An 18933-nucleotide genomic window follows, 5' to 3' on the forward strand; every position below is an offset into this window, starting at 1 on the left:
GCTCCTATGTACAAGAATATAACTACTATGATACTACTCCTATGTACAAGAATATAACTACTATAATACTGCTCCTATGTACAAGAATATAACTACTATAATACTACTCCTATGTACAAGAATATAACTACTATAATACTACTCCTATGTACAAGAATATAACTACTATAATACTACCTCCTATGTACAAGAATATAACTACTATAATACTGCCGCTATATACAAGAATATAACTACTATAATACTACCTCCTATGTACAAGAATATAACTACTATAATACTACCTCCTATGTACAAGAATATAACTACTATAATACTGCCGCTATATACAAGAATATAACTACTATAATACTACCTCCTATGTACAAGAATATAACTACTATAATACTACCTCCTATGTACAAGAATATAACTACTATAATACTGCCGCTATATACAAGAATATAACTACTATAATACTACCTCCTATGTACAAGAATATAACTACTATAATACTGCTCCTATATACAAGAATATAACTACTATAATACTGCCCCTATGTACAATCCTGGATGCGGTTACTGGTTGTATTATAATCCCTCTTGTCTTGTATCCAGCTTTCTGAGCCAAGAAGGCCCCTAAGGTCGCTTTCACCCCAATATCCACAATGGTGCACTCGCTGAAAAAGAATCAAAGCCCAACAAAGAAAGTGTATCTAATCCTGTCCCAGAGAAAGCAGCCAAAAAACCTGGGGAGCGGGGGGTGATAATGGCCATTGTATCCGCCCTCTCATGAAAGGATCTCATTTCAACATGAAAAATGGTCATAGGATTATGATAAATGGGGCGCTGTGACACGTACATTCTCCTCTCATAATCCCAGGTCGGGGAGCTGAGGCAGCAGAATAGCCTTCTCTATGTGACAGAGACCCTTTATAAAACCTGTCTCTCTTTTCCCATTGACCTTCAGAGTAAGTGATTAATGACGGAGCGCTCTCTGTTTGTCATCTGTTAGAGGCTCCTCTCGCACCGCGCTCATCCCATCTGCTGTGGTGTGTTGTAGATCGCTGCCCACCGCCTTCATTCTCTCCTCTCATGTACAGGCACTTCATTCCAACTTCACTTTTTTGCTTTCAATAAAGTCAATAAAACCCGTAAATAGGTAATAGTGTTAAAAAGATTGTAGTGAATCCAAAAATTTCAAAAATTCATAATAAAAATAATCAGATTTTGCTTGTTTTTTGAGCCAAAGCCACGAGCGACTTCATAGGAAACGGGGGAATATATAGGCGGCTCTTATACTTCGCCTTCTGCCAAATCCATTCCTGGGTTTGGCTCAAAAAAATGCAGAAAAATCAACAAAAATCTAAATTTTTCCACAACGTATGGCCTCAGCCTGAAGAAGGTATGGACTCTCCATTAGGTCACTAATTCCGGAACAATCTCTATTAGCAATAGCTGAAATGTTGGAGACAATGAACAGGAGTTTTGGTCAGTCAGTGTTCAGGTCGAGGCAGGTAGAGTTCGGTCATAAGCAGTAGACAGGTGAGTAGACCAAATTATTTTGTCAACTGATTCAGATTGATGCCAAATGGAACAGAAATGGGTACAAGTAGAGGAAGGTTCTATGTAAAGCAAGGAACAGTAGGCTTCATAGTCATCTAGCCCGCCATATAATGGGGTGTACCTAAGTGGGTGGTCAGGTATGGTGGAGTCTGTGCCATAACAGGCCATGCATTCTTTCTTCATCACCCTGTGGTCATGCCTATGTATACAATAATACTCTAATAATCTATAAAGATTATTGTTATGGTCCTTATGCGCATTTAGAATTTTTTATATCTAGTTAGCATTACAATGGATAAACCAAAACATTCAAATTCATGTATATTTCATTTTTAGTGGACTGTATGGATCCCACATGTTCCGGACGAGGTGTATGCGTACAAGGAGTGTGCCACTGTGCCGTCGGCTGGGGTGGAACAAGCTGTGAGAACCCACGGGCAACCTGTTTGGATCAATGCTCTGGACATGGAAGCTTTCAGGCCGACACTGGTGTCTGTACCTGTGATCCCAACTGGACTGGTCACGACTGCTCCATAGGTAAGCCCTATTTGATCATTTTTGGGTGGGTTTGACCTGTTGAGTATTGGAATTGTTTTGGTAAGGTTGGGTTACCCCTTGCCTTATTTGCTAGTGATCAGTACTGGATTGGTTTGAGCTATTGGTTATGGGAAAATTTTGGTAAGCTTGGGTTTCTATTGCCCTATTTACCATTGATAAATATCGGATCGGTTTGGCTTTTGGGTATTGGAAAATTTTGGTAAGCTTGGGTTCCCCTTGCCTTATTTGCTGTTGATCTATACTGGGTCGATTTGACCTACTAAGTATTGGAAATTTTTTTGTAAGCTTGGGTTATCCCTTGCCCTATTTGCTATCGATCAGCACTGGATTGGTTTGAGCTAATGGGTATTGAAAAATTTTGGTAAGCTTGGGTTCCCCTTGCCTTATTTGCTATTGATCTGTACTGGGTTGATTTAACCTACTGAGAATTGGAAATTTTTTGGCAAGCTTGGGTTTCCCCTTGCCCTATCTACCATTGATAAGTATTGGATCGGTTTGACTTTTGGATATAGGAAATTTTTTGCTAAGTTTGGGTTACCCCTTGCCTATTGACTATTGATCAGTACTTGGACCGGTTCGACCTAATGAGCATTGGAAATTTTTTGTCCTTTCTTTAGAAGTTGATGTAGATCTGTGCTGTAATTGGTGCCATGTTATGGTAAAAATAGTAGCCCACTAGTCATCTGTGGTAAGCGCCATCTGCTTTTTGATGAAGTGTCGAGAGCCGTAGAAAAAACAGCCAAAGGTTCAAATTTTTTGTAACTTAGATATTCCAAACTGGTGTAAAATCCTTTCCTTAATTCCCTCAAAATTTCATTGGGGGGGGGGGGATTTCTTAAAATTATTGTTCTGTACTCCATTTTTAATTCTTAAGAATTTCCGGCGTGCCAAAATTAAAATCTAGGTATACCTCACACTTGCTTTTTGACTAGGGTTGAGCGATCGGGATCAGGAAAGATCGGATCCCGATTGCCGATCGAGCAAATTTCATGATCAGGATCAGCTGGAAAATGATTGAAAATCAAATTTTGAAATCTCAAGATCGGCTCAACCCCACCCAATATATAATATACAATTACGGTTGAGCGATCGAGATCGGGAAAGATTGGATCCCGATTGGCGATCGAGCAAATTTCACGATCATGGAAAATGATCGGAAATCCGATTTTAAAATCAATCCTGAAATCTCAAGATGGGCTCAACCCTATTTCTGACCCCATTTATAGTAAATTTGTTGGACTGAGCCATTCCCCCACTTACGTAAAATGTGGCAAGTGGGGCACCGGTAGGACAACGTGGCTCATCTTTGGCCAAAGAGGCCCCATGTTTACTAAGTAAATTCTCCCGTCAAGGGTGTAGGATTTGGTTCCTGAAGGGTTCCAATGGGTCCCATTACAGATTGCATATACGGCGCTGAGATTTTTCGCATTATAACATCTGCTTGTTGGCGGTTCTTTTCACGCCTCCGTGTTTACACGCCTTTTTCAGGCTTGTTTTGCAGTCATTAGCATCCTGACAGCTGTTTCCCTCGCTGACCCAGAAGCCTCCGTTTACCGTACCGTCATCTAAGCGCAATCTTTCCGGTTGACTAAACAGAGCTTAAATCTGATACTGCCTCTTATATAAGCGATGATGGATAAACTCCAACCGCTAGCAGTGTGCATGTGCTGGCGTTCCCACTGTGTGTCTAATGTATCTTTCTAGACATTGTCATATCTCATTGATCAACCCACACTTGTGATGAAGCCGAGGAACCCCCCTGGGGCTTTGAGGTCTCCAAACTTTGCAAATGAAATCTCATGTTAAATTCATGTGATGCCAAAGGACACGGCCGCACAGGCGCACACGCAGTCTCCGGGTGATATTCACACCTCCTCTTGTCGTAAAGCTTTCATTTTGAGGGTGTGAAGCTCTCCAGAGGAGGCGTCATGTCCTCCAGGAGGGCTTCAAGTGAATATTCAAGATGAATAAACATAGGCCCAGACGGGAAGGTCACGAATCTGTCTTCTCTAAAAGATTTCTGTGATGAGATGACGATATAGTGTATTGTGTGGCATGAACCAAAGAATATTAGGCCCTGATATGTGGAGGTCTGATGGGAGAGATGGAAGGTGACCAGTGACGGTTAAATCAGCCATTGTCTCCGTACTTGTCGGCCTGATTTATAAAAAAATTTTTAAAAAATTGCAGAATTCTGGTGCGTTTTTGGGTTTACCAATCTCTTTCTCACCCAAAGTTTGGTTTGCTTTTGGTGGTTAAAAGTGGTTTTCTAAGTGCATTGGTCACCATTACATTTTCCATCCTAGTCCTTATATATCTAGGGGTCTAGGCTGATAAAGGGATTAATACTGATATTCACTATCCATGGTAGTTGGGGTTTAATATAAAATATACCTGAATTTTAAGGCTTGTTATTGGTTAATATTGAATATCCCTAGTGGTCTTGGGTGGTTGGTGGTTATATTCCGTATCCCTGAAGGTCTAGGGTGATTATGGGTTTGTATGTGAAATTCCTATAGGTTTTGGGAGGTTATTGGCTATATGTAGTATTCCTGGAGGTCTAGGGTGGCTATTGCTTCATATGTGTTATCCCTGGAGGTCTAGGGTGGTTATAGGTTTTATGTATTATTCCTGGAGATTTAGGGGGGTTATGGGTTATTTGTAGTATCCCTAGAAGTCTAGGGTAGTTATGGGTTCATTTGTGATATCCCTGGTGGTCTAGGGTGGCTATGGGTTTGTATGTGAGATCCTTATAGTTCTTGGGAAGTTTTAGGTTGTATGTAGTATTCCTGGAGGTCTAGGGTAGCTATTGCTTCATATGTGATATCCCTGGAAGTCTAGGGTGGCTATGGGTTCGTATGTGAAATTCCTATAGGTCTTGGGAGGTTATAAGTTATATGTAGTATCCCTAAAGGTCTAGGGTGGCTATGGGTTTGTATGTGAGATCCTTATAGTTCTTGGGAAGTTTTAGTTTGTAAGTAGTATTCCTGGAGGTCTAGGGTAGCTATTGCTTCATATGTGATATCCTTGGAGGTCTAGGGTGGCTATGAGTTCATATGTGAAATCCCTATAGGTCTTGGGAGGTTATAGGTTATATGTAGTATCCCTAAAGGTCTAGGGTGGTTATGGGTTCATATGTGAAATCCCTGGTGGTCTAGGGTGGCTATGGGTCATATCTAATATCCTTCATGGCCTATGGTGGTTATAGGTTCATTATCCTATCCCAGGTGGTCTACGGAGAAAATGGCTAATATGTTCTACCCCTGGAGTATAGGGTGGCTATGGGTTAATATCTAATATCCCTGGAAGTTTAGAATTGCTATGTGTAACTATGTAAAATTCTTAGAGGTCTAGGGTGGTTTCGGGTTCATACCTAATATCCCTTAGGGTGGTATTAGGTTTCTATCCAATATCCTTAGTGGTGTAGGGTGGATATGGGTAATGTTCAATATGACTGGAGTTCAAAGGTGGTTATGTCTAATATTCCTGGTGGTCTAGGATGGTTTGTCACTAAGCCTAGGGTGGTTATAGATTAATACCTAATATCCTTGGTGGTCTAAGGGGGATATAGGTAATATATAATACCCCTGGAGCTTCAGGATGGTTATGGGTTAGTATCTAATATCCCTGGTGGTCTAGAGTGGTTGTGGGTTAATATCTAATATCCGTGGAGGCCTACATTGATTTTGGGTTACTATGTCATATCCCTGGTATAGGTCAATATCTGATATCTTTTGTTGACTAGGGTGGTTATAGATAATACGTAACATCCCTGGAGGTATGGGATGGTAATGCATTAATATCTGATATCCCCGGGGGTCTAGGACAGTATAGTGGTCAACACTTATTCTTATAGTTACATAGTTTGTTATATAGTATATGGTGAGTTAAGGGTACAACAACCTCTCTAATTACTGACCTGCTTAGATTGGGGTTTCCAGGATCTAGGACTCCCCCCCCCCCCAATATTGCCCAATGCAATGTAGATGGCCCCATATTGATCTAGTGCACACTGAAAATCTATCCTATAGCTGAAGAGAACATATTTACTTGTAACTCTATCACTAGTCCTTTGAGAAGTCACCATTATATACTCAATAATAAGAACCCCTTTAAGTTCTCCTCTGAAGATACTATGGCCGCCTCCTTCCTGCGTACACCCATATCACCCGGCTTAATCATGTTGTGTGTCGCGTTTCATTCCTCACTGGCTGCTTTTCCAATAATGGTCTATAAACTGACGGCTAATTCACATCTAAAAAATACTAACAGATGGCCGGTAACATCAGCTTACAGGGCATGAGGTACAGGACAAATGGATTGTGGAAAGCCTACACAGCGAAAGTCCCATCTGTGTGCAGATATCGCCTTCCGTAGATGAGAAGTCAGCTAGCGTTCTACAAAACAGAGAGACGTTCGGAAGTTGTACAGGAAAATGGCGAAAAAACCCCACAACGGAACTTAATTTATTTCTTAATAGAATTTTTTTAAAATTTATTTTTAGAATTTTTGAATTTCTATTTTTGTTACGTATTTACACCATTTTTATTGGACCGTGTGCACTCGGATCCTTCTTTTTTGGCCCAATTCCCTAAAGCATTAGGGTTAGTTCACAAGGGGAGCGGAAGCGAGGATTTGGGCACCATGAGTGACTCGGGGAGCCACATCACTCTCGGGTCAAAACTCGGTCGCGGCTTCCCCCTCCGGAGTAGGCTCAAATGAATGGGCCGACTCCGGAGGTTGCGGACACTGCGGAATCCGCCTGAAGAAAGGGCAGCCCGCTTCTTTTTTGTTTTTGTTCCCGCTCATGGAAAAAAGTAGCCTGGTGGTCTCCTTAGACCACCATGGTGAGGGGGCGGATTATGACGTTGATTACGCTCCCCCTCTATGCCCCTTTGAACTAGCCCTTAGGGGCAACATTTTTTACCCCCATAATGGCCATCATGCAGTGGTGTCCACTGGTCCATGTCACGTGTACAATTGCCCCCTGCCAGTCTCAAATGAACCACTCTTGGCCTATTTCGATACTTGGACAACAAAAATTGTCCCTGTAAACTCACCTTAAATGGGCCAATTCCAAAAACTTCCATATGCCTACCTAAAAAGTTAGGGCAAGCCCATTGCAGATCAATTACGTCATCCACCACCAAAGACCCGCGGCCTAACACGAAGGCAATGAGCACCAAAAATAAAGCGACCTCCCCAGGCCGTCTTGTAGCAGAAGCGGCCACTCAAGAGACTTCTTATTTTTAGCCTTTTCCTTAATCTTATACAGTTGCCGGGGTTTTCACAGCCTTGTCAGAGGTCAAATGTGCAATCTGTGACTTTAATGGGAAAAATGAGGCCTCCTCCTGGATCCTTGTAAAAAAGCTGAAAAGCTTTCTTGCAGGCCGAGCTTCCTCCTTGCTATATTGGCCCCTTGTGGTAACTGCCAAAGGACAAGTGCTTTTTTCAGATCTTGATATGGAGGAAGGTCAAAAGCCAATCACGGCCCCTGGCAACGAATCTCCTTCACAGGAGCGATCCTTTCATATGTGTGCACTTGGACATCTATTCACGGGGATTTTTTTTTTGTAGTGCTCAATAAGCATTGTCTTATCGATTTAGGACGACAAGGCAGGGATTATAGTTTATTAGATACATGAATGTGGGATTGGAACACGGAGGAAGAGTAAGTTCATTGTCACAACGCCAAGCTGTGCAGATAATTAATGAAATATTGAATATTTGCCATGTGCTAAGCAGTATATCAACCTGAGAGATCACACAGCAATTATAGATTCATCATTCTGCTTTAAAGCCCTATTGCATGCTGGACTGGAAAGAATAGAACTACCACAATACTGCTCCTATGTACAAGAATATAACTACTATAATACTACTCCTATGTACAAGAATATAACTACTATAATACTACTCCTATGTACAAGAATATAACTACTATAATACTGCTCCTATGTACAAGAATATAACTACTATAATACTACTCCTATGTACAAGAATATAACTACTATAATACTACATCCTATGTATAAGTATATAACTACTATAATACTGCTCCTATGTACAAGAATATAACTACTATAATACTGCTCCTATGTACAAGAATATAACTACTATAATACTACTCCTATATACAAGAATATAACTACTATAATACTACTCCTATGTACAAGAATATAACTACTATAATACTGCTCCTATGTACAAGAATATAACTACTATAATACTACTCCTATGTAGAAGAATATAACTACTATAATACTACTCCTATGTACAAGAATATAACTACTATAATACTGCTCCTATGTAGAAGAATATAACTACTATAATACTACTCCTATGTAGAAGAATATAACTACTATAATACTACTCCTATGTACAAGAATATAACTACTATAATACTACTCCTATGTACAAGAATATAACTACTATAATACTACTCCTATGTACAAGAATATAACTACTATAATACTACTCCTATGTACAAGAATATAACTACTATAATACTACTCCTATGTACAAGAATATAACTACTATAATACTACTCCTATGTACAAGAATATAACTACTATAATACTACTCCTATGTACAAGAATATAACTACTATAATACTACTCCTATGTACAAGAATATAACTACTGTAATACTACTCCTATGTACAAGAATATAACTACTATAATACTACCTCCTATATACAAGAATATAACTACTATAATACTACCTCCTATGTACAAGAATATAACTACTATAATACTGCTCCTATGTACAAGAATATAACTACTATAATACTGCTCCTATGTACAAGAATATAACTACTATAATACTACTCCTATATACAAGAATATAACTACTATAATACTACTCCTATATACAAGAATATAACTACTATAATACTACTCCTATGTACAAGAATATAACTACTATAATACTACCTCCTATGTACAAGAATATAACTACTATAATACTACTCCTATGTACAAGAATATAACTACTATAATACTGCTCCTATGTACAAGAATATAACTACTATAATACTGCTCCTATGTACAAGAATATAACTACTATAATACTGCTCCTATGTACAAGAATATAACTACTATAATACTGCTCCTATGTACAAGAATATAACTACTATAATACTGCTCCTATGTACAAGAATATAACTACTATAATACTACTCCTATATAGAAGAATATAACTACTATAATACTACTCCTATATACAAGAATATAACTACTATAATACTGCTCCTATGTACAAGAATATAACTACTATAATACTACCTCTATGTACAAGAATATAACTACTATAATACTGCTCCTATGTACAAGAATATAACTACTATAATACTACTCCTATATACAAGAATATAACTACTATAATACTACTCCTATATACAAGAATATAACTACTATAATACTGCTCCTATGTACAAGAATATAACTACTATAATACTACCTCTATGTACAAGAATATAACTACTATAATACTGCTCCTATGTACAAGAATATAACTACTATAATACTACTCCTATGTACAAGAATATAACTACTATAATACTGCTCCTATGTACAAGAATATAACTACTATAATACTGCTCCTATGTACAAGAATATAACTTCTATAATACTGCTCCTATGTACAAGAATATAACTACTATAATACTGCTCCTATGTACAAGAATATAACTACTATAATACTGCTCCTATGTACAACAATATAACTACTATAATACTGCTCCTATGTACAAGAATATAACTACTATAATACTGCTCCTATGTACAAGAATATAACTACTATAATACTACTCCTATATAGAAGAATATAACTACTATAATACTACTCCTATATACAAGAATATAACTACTATAATACTGCTCCTATGTACAAGAATATAACTACTATAATACTGCTCCTATGTACAAGAATATAACTACTATAATACTACCTCTATGTACAAGAATATAACTACTATAATACTGCTCCTATGTACAAGAATATAACTACTATAATACTACCTCTATGTACAAGAATATAACTACTATAATACTACTCCTATATACAAGAATATAACTACTATAATACTACTCCTATATACAAGAATATAACTACTATAATACTGCTCCTATGTACAAGAATATAACTACTATAATACTACTCCTATGTACAAGAATATAACTACTATAATACTGCTCCTATGTACAAGAATATAACTACTATAATACTGCTCCTATGTACAAGAATATAACTACTATAATACTGCTTCTATGTACAAGAATATAACTACTATAATACTGCTCCTATGTACAAGAATATAACTACTATAATACTGCTCCTATGTACAAGAATATAACTACTATAATACTACTCCTATATAGAAGAATATAACTACTATAATACTACTCCTATATACAAGAATATAACTACTATAATACTGCTCCTATGTACAAGAATATAACTACTATAATACTACCTCTATGTACAAGAATATAACTACTATAATACTGCTCCTATGTACAAGAATATAACTACTATAATACTACTCCTATGTACAAGAATATAACTACTATAATACTACCTCCTATGTACAAGAATATAACTACTATAATACTGCTCCTATGTACAAGAATATAACTACTATAATACTGCTCCTATGTACAAGAATATAACTACTATAATACTACTCCTATATAGAAGAATATAACTACTATAATACTACTCCTATATACAAGAATATAACTACTATAATACTGCTCCTATGTACAAGAATATAACTACTATAATACTACCTCTATGTACAAGAATATAACTACTATAATACTGCTCCTATGTACAAGAATATAACTACTATAATACTACTCCTATATACAAGAATATAACTACTATAATACTACTCCTATATACAAGAATATAACTACTATAATACTGCTCCTATGTACAAGAATATAACTACTATAATACTACCTCTATGTACAAGAATATAACTACTATAATACTGCTCCTATGTACAAGAATATAACTACTATAATACTACTCCTATATACAAGAATATAACTACTATAATACTACTCCTATGTACAAGAATATAACTACTATAATACTACTCCTATGTACAAGAATATAACTACTATAATACTGCTCCTATGTACAAGAATATAACTACTATAATACTGCTCCTATGTACAAGAATATAACTACTATAATACTACTCCTATATACAAGAATATAACTACTATAATACTACTCCTATGTACAAGAATATAACTACTATAATACTACTCCTATGTACAAGAATATAACTACTATAATATTACTCCTATGTACAAGAATATAACTACTATAATACTGCTCCTATGTACAAGAATATAACTACTATAATACTGCTCCTATGTACAAGAATATAACTACTATAATACTGCTCCTATGTACAAGAATATAACTACTATAATACTACTCCTATATACAAGAATATAACTACTATAATACTACTCCTATATACAAGAATATAACTACTATAATACTACTCCTATGTACAAGAATATAACTACTATAATATTACTCCTATGTACAAGAATATAACTACTATAATACTGCTCCTATGTACAAGAATATAACTACTATAATACTGCTCCTATGTACAAGAATATAACTACTATAATACTGCTCCTATGTACAAGAATATAACTACTATAATACTGCTCCTATGTACAAGAATATAACTACTATAATACTGCTCCTATGTACAAGAATATAACTACTATAATACTGCTCCTATGTACAAGAATATAACTACTATAATACTGCTCCTATGTACAAGAATATAACTACTATAATACTACTCCTATGTACAAGAATATAACTACTATAATACTACTCCTATATACAAGAATATAACTACTATAATACTTCTCCTATGTACAAGAATATAACTACTATAATACTGCTCCTATGTACAAGAATATAACTACTATAATACTGCTCCTATGTACAAGAATATAACTACTATAATACTGCTCCTATGTACAAGAATATAACTACTATAATACTACTCCTATATACAAGAATATAACTACTATAATACTGCTCCTATGTACAAGAATATAACTACTATAATACTGCTCCTATGTACAAGAATATAACTACTATAATACTACTCCTATGTACAAGAATATAACTACTATAATACTACTCCTATGTACAAGAATATAACTACTATAATACTACTCCTATGTACAAGAATATAACTACTATAATACTGCCCCCCTATGTACAAGAATATAACTACTATAATACTACCTCCTATGTACAAGAATATAACTACTATAATACCGCACCTATGTACAAGAATATAACTACTATAATACTACCTCCTATGTACAAGAATATAACTACTATAATACTACTCCTATGTACAAGAATATAACTACTATAATACTACGCTCTATGTTAAAGAATACTTTTCCTAGAATACTGTACAACATATACAAATACAATACTATCCCCATACCATTGTGTTGTTGCCTCCTCCGCCTGTTCTGTGTTGCCATATACTTTTTCGCCCTTATGCTATATATTACTCTCCCCTATATACATTCCCCCTGTTGCGCTGTGTTACAGACACTCACCAGGCAGTACAATCTATACCCAGAATATCTAATATGGGAGAGAAAAAAAAAAAAAGAAGCTGCCAAAATTAATGAAATTCCGTCAGACTGGCAGGTTAACAAGCGGCGGCGAGGCCTGTGTAGCACTCGGCTGCTTTATCAGTCATTTATTCTTGCATTGTTTTCACACTTAACCAGTTTTTAATTAAATATGACTTCTGTAACGTTCTGCGGAAGAGATTTCCCCCGCCCCTCCCCCGCACACACACGCATCGGCCCCTTTTGGATTTTTTCCTGGCACAAAAGCTTTACGGGGACAGAATGAGACAACAAATAGTGGAATCAATCATGGGAAGAGACCTTCAGCAGCCCGGCCCGTCCTCGCTCTCCTCTCCTCTCTCCTTGTAATCTGCTTATAAGATTCTTATTGTCAGGAAGGATTAGCCAGCAACAGGAATTCTTCTTTTCTTCTTCTCCTTCTTTTTTTGCTGGCAGACAATGGAGAGGTATCCGGCCGTAACGCTCATTGATGTCCCCACCGACAAGTCATTTTGCTGGTGGGTCACATAATAAGCCAAAGGGGCAAATGGGCCCATAAAACAAAAAGAAACAAAAACATTGGTTCCCCTTAGTCCTCGCCATACCTTTGTATTGACTAGGCCTCCTTGAAGTTGGAGGGTGGGCTCCTAGAATCTTATCAACTGGTGGGCCCAATGAATGGGCCACGTAGAGGCAAAATCTGTGACCCTTCGCCATACCTTATTGGTACCATCCCCTTCGCCATTGAGTCAATGTCGGACTGGTCTACCTGAGGATCCTCTGGTGGGCCCTGGCTTTAACGCAATAATGGTGCCCAAATTTGAAGGCTACTATAGTCTATTTTCTAAGAGTTGCCTTATCACAGCATTTAGTGATCTACTTTACTGCAGTCTCATAGCCGTAGACGGCAGCCGACTATGAGAGAGTTTTCTAGGGGGTAGGAGATAAAATGTGACATCTATTGTCAGTAGTGGATGAATGGATAGGTCAGTGGTGTTATGGGTAAAGGTGTTATCTTCCATTGTAATACTGTCTGTGTTCTAAATGAGATGACTGCTGTAAAAAGCCTATAGAATTGGCAAGTACCCCTCTATTATTAGGTTTAGTGGCCAGAGTGAAAATAGCTGAATTTTGTTCTTATTTTCACATATAGTTAATAACAGAAAAATTACACACACACAAAAAAAAAATTGTTAAAAAAATGTGTTTTATATAAATACATGTATTTTTCTCTGGTGACACATTACCTTTAAGTGTACAGACATCTTGGGTTCTTCATAGGTGCAATAGACTTGTTCACAGTGACTATTTCTTGGTTCATGGTCTTAATAAAATTGTTGATTGTTTTTGGGGTGTACTATGTTCCTAGGACTGTTTTGGGGGTGTACTATGTTCTTATGATTGTTTTGGGGGTGTACTATGTTCCTATGACTGTTTTTGGAGTGTACTATGTACTTATTACTGTTTTGGGGGTGTACTATGTTCCTATGACTGTTTTTGGGGTGTACTATGTTCCTATGACTGTTTTTGGGGTGTACTATGTTCTTATGGCTGTTTTTGGGGTGTACTATGATCCTATGATTGTTTTGGGGGTGTACTATGTTCCTATGACTGTTTTTGGGGTGTACTATGTTCTTACTGTTTTTGGGGTGTACTATGATCCTATGATTGTTTTTAGAGTGTACTATGTACTTATGGCTGTTTTTGGGGTGTACTATGTTCTTATGGCTGTTTTTGGGGTGTACTATGATCCTATGATTGTTTTTGGGGTGTACTATGATCCTATGATTGTTTTGGGGGTGTACTATGTTCCTATGACTGTTTTTGGAGTGTACTATGTACTTATTACTGTTTTGGGGGTGTACTATTTTCTTATGACTGTTTTTGGAGTGTACTATGAACCTATGACTGTTTTGGGGGTGTACTATGAACTTATGACTGTTTTTGGGTTGTACTATGTTCCTTGGACTGTTTTGGGGTTGTACTATGTTCCTTGGACTGTTTTGGGGGTGTACTATGTTCCTACGTCAGCTTGACTCTTCCAAAAACTTCCTTCAGCTCCGGGAACATGACCTTGGCCTTGGGGGTCACCTAAGGACACTTTTTGTGTTTGACTCCTTGTTGTGTGTGTAGGTCGCCGGTAATATCTCCAGCTCATTCCCTCTGTATATTCTCGGCCTCTTCAAGTCTCTCGTGAAGTGTCGTCCGTCATCTTATGTCTGTCCTCTGAAGTTGTTTTCTGCCTCTAGCGCAAGAAAACAAATTTTGTTTTGGGAAGTGGCGGCTTTTGTAATCTTCCTCTTCTCTATCGATTGTTTCCAGCATTTTGTCTGTACAGAAAGCAAAGCTGCTCAACAACATGTAGGTTTTTATGGCTCTGTGATTGCTAGCTCCTGGGAGCGCGGGGGGCAGTGTCGTGATGTGAAATAACTGAGAGTTTGATATTAGTCGGAGTACAACACCACAGAAGCACAGAGTGTTTAAGGAAATGCTCTATATAGGTTTATCTTCTGGAAAGCAGCGACCTATCCAAATGTGTGATTATGTTCGCAAAGACAAGGCTGTGACAAAGATCAGATGGGGGTTTGAGAAGGGTTTACCAAATGTAGAGTACCTCAGGAATGAGACTTAAAGGGACCTTTCACTACCTCCACCAACTCCAACTCTTTACAGCTTTCAATAGTCGCCGTTCCACTGATTCCGACGCAGTTGAAATTTTTTCTCTAGCCCCCACCATTCCTGAGCAACAGCTGCAGAAAGTTTTGTTGTCTAGTATGCTAATTAGGCTAACTACTACCGGGTGGGCGTGTCCCTGACTCTTTGCTCCAGTTCAAAATCAACTGTAGAGAGTCTAATTAGCATATCGGCTGCTAAAATTTAAAACACTGATTGCTATGGAATGGTGAGGGCTAGAGAAAAAATTCCAACTGCGCCAGAATCAGTGGAATGGCAGCTATTGATATATACTAAGGGGTGGAATTTTTGGACGTGGTCAAAGGACCCTTTTAATTGCTTAAATGATTATATTGAGGACAGTGCATATGACAGTGGTAGTTTCACTATGTGAGTGAAGAAGGTGATGCAAGTGTGGCAGTTAGATAGTGAGAGGAGCAGGGTCTAGCAGCAGCACAGAGTGTTTCAGGAGAGTTTTGTGCTAGGCAGTGTCCACTTACGTGATGATGTTCAGGAATGTAAGTTTGCATTTGAGGGTAATGTCATGATATTAGGAGGGAAATGGAGTTAATTTTGGCATTCTAGATTGAGAGGGATAATGGATCGTGCAGTCTCTCAGCAGTACAGAGTATTTCAGCTGATCACACCATTTCAATTACACCATGTAATTAATTAACTTGTTTTTCTTATCCTGCAGAAATCTGTGCATCCGATTGCGGTGGCCACGGTATGTGCATCGGAGGAAGCTGCCGCTGTGACGAGGGTTGGATGGGGGCGGCTTGTGACCAGAGGGCATGCCACCCGCGCTGTAATGAGCATGGGACCTGTCGAGATGGGAAGTGCGAATGTAGCCCCGGCTGGAATGGAGAGCACTGCACTATTGGTAGGACAAGTGGGGAAAAAATTATGAAAAAACTAATGTTCCTTAGTGATAAAGGCATGCTAAACGTTAGCAAGGGGGCCTCTGTGCGGCATGTGCGGCTTCGTCTTAGGTTTTCAGTTCTGACATCATTACTTCATATTGGATTTTAACAAAATGTCCTTTCATTTGGTGATTAGGAAAAACATTATGATGTAGAAAAGTAATCGAATAGCTGCGAGATGAATTGGGGCTATTGATAAGGTGTCCTCAAATGTGTCATTACTCAGAGGCACCTACTGGTCTGGTTTTATGACTAGTCCGCAGCGACTGTTTATCCTTCATAACATAATATCCATTTCAACCGGTGGCTTATGGTGAATTTCTCTATAGCTTAGAGTATAGGGATGACTCGACTTATTTTGGTTCTTCAGGTGGTTTTAGAACATCTCGAATCCCGGACGAGCCCCCAATTTCTTCAATTCATTGCATAAAGATAATCTCAATTCCTGAATGAGCCCTGATTTTTTTTTTTTTTAATTTGTTACACAAAGATAATCTCATATCCCAGACAAACCCCCAATTTTTTGCTCTTTGAATGAAGAGGATGAAAAATGTCCTGAAGGCCTGTCACCCCATATTCCCAAACCATATGTTTTCAGATACAGTATAAGTCTGTGGTACTTGTTGTATAAGGGTTGGTTTTCTCAGTTCTAGTATTCTCGTGTAAGGAAACTTTTGCACATAGAACTTTCCTATGGACAACTTTGTCTGAATAGGAGATTCTGACATGAGGAACACTGGAGTTTTATCACCAAGGGGCCAAAAGGAAAACCATTTTTTGAGGGTTCTGCTTGTTCATGGACTCCATTGTTGTTATGGACCCTTGTCATCCTGATGTTAGTTGTCCATAACATCACTGGTCATAGTTATTCATGACTTTCACATTACCATAGTGCCTCACATTGTGTATGAGTCTGTGTGTAACTTCCTTTCTAGTTTTTTCATATGTAGTAATTGTCTATTTTTTTTAAAGTTTTTTAATATGCAAGTACATACATTCTTTATCCATCTACTACTCTAATTCTGATTCATAAAGAGGTCCTCCAGTTTTATTTCACTTTAAAATTATTCTGCAACTAATAGACTTTGTGTTTAAAGTTGTGCCCATTTTTAAAGAAGACCTTTAACTACTCCCACTCTTAACATCACTAAAAAGTCGCTGCTCCACAAATTCGGGTGCAGTTGGAATTTTTTCTCTAGCCCCTACCATTCCCGAGTAATCCTTGCTGTAAGTTTCAGCACAGTTATGATCTCCACTATCAAGTGGGCGGATCTTGACTTTCTGCTCCAGTTAAGGACCGCCCACCTGAGAGTCAAGAGCATAATTGTGCTGAATTTATCATCAATGATTACTCTGGAACAGTAGGGGCTAGAAAGAAAATTCCAACTGTACCAGAATCAGTGAATCAGAAACTATTGAAGGATGTATTGAGTTGGAGTTGGAGGAGGAGGTGAAACATCCCCTTTAAGATATCTGCTTGCTTTTATTGAATGTTTTTATTAGAGAGCTAAAAAGTATTAGATCTTTAGACCTCTCACTAAGTGTTTGTTACAGTTGTATCCAGCGTAGGCAATACTCAACCCTTGTCTCTCTTTTTTTGTCCAAATATTTTGCTACAATGTAACAAACACTTTGCAGTGAGAGGGTTGCTATCTACTGGCAGCAAGAAGAGATCTTAAAAATGGTGAGGAGTTGAAACAAATTTATCAAGGCAGGCATTTTCCATGCCAATCTCAATAATTGTTGCCCTTGCTGGAATGCATCCCTAATTGATGATGAAGTGCATCATAATTGGAAGTAGGGGGTCACTTATTTTGGAAGTTACTGTAGTCCCAGCAGCTGGACTACCCCCAACCCCATGTCTCAAACAAACCTCAAGACTGATTATAATTTCAAGCATTCATAGCTTTCCATAACACATTGATTTCTGTGCCAAGTCCTAGTCCAAGTCCTAATAATTCTGGGCATGGATAGAGGTCCAAGGTGCCAGACCTTTATATTTACATGTAGTTGGCATGTCCTTAAAGGGGTTTTCAGATTTATGTAAATAACACTTATACATTATATAACAAGAAGTTTTGCCACTTTTTAACATGACTTCAAGTAAGCAGAAGTTTCAGAACATTTCTTTTTTACGATTAAAATACTTGCAACCTCTTCTTTAAATAAGGACCTGCTTGGATCAGATGAAACCAGTAGGTAAAGCCTCATAGCGGCCACTACAGGTGACATGTGGTATTACATGGTTCTCAATCTGCGGACCATCTAATGCATTGAGTTCTCCTGAGCTGGAGGCGCTGTTTGCAGCTGTTATAGGGTCAGGGTTTATCCTTCCACCCTTTAAAGGGGATGTCTAGGATTTGGGCAGCTGTTATAGGGTCAGGTTTATCCTTACACCCTTTAAAGGGGATGTCTAGGATTTGGAGCAAACTAAGAGGTGGCTGAGGTGGGTGTAAAACCAAAAAGACATACTTGCCCGATCCGATACTCCATTGTTTGGTTCCAGTGATCTCGTGCTTGAAGCCGAGAGGCTCACATGAATGCAGAGACCGATTAGTTTCTGGGGGTTTTTTTGTTTTTGGGTTATTT

The 18933-nt window shown here is 37.8% G+C and overlaps 1 protein-coding gene across 6 annotated transcripts in view; it reads left to right on the forward strand.

Moving 5' to 3' along the window:
- The window catches only part of TENM4 (teneurin transmembrane protein 4), a 1026741-nt gene that overhangs the window by 929869 nt on the left and 77939 nt on the right, over positions 1-18933 (forward strand). For all 6 annotated transcript variants that reach the window (XM_075266230.1, XM_075266232.1, XM_075266233.1 and 3 more), the window contains 2 exons: positions 1881-2081; positions 16119-16304. In XM_075266230.1, coding sequence (XP_075122331.1) covers positions 1881-2081; positions 16119-16304 — 387 coding nt within the window. The remainder of the gene's footprint in view (positions 1-1880; positions 2082-16118; positions 16305-18933) is intronic.

Source organism: Leptodactylus fuscus, chromosome 2, assembly GCF_031893055.1.
Source record: "Leptodactylus fuscus isolate aLepFus1 chromosome 2, aLepFus1.hap2, whole genome shotgun sequence".
NCBI lineage: Eukaryota > Metazoa > Chordata > Amphibia > Anura > Leptodactylidae > Leptodactylus > Leptodactylus fuscus.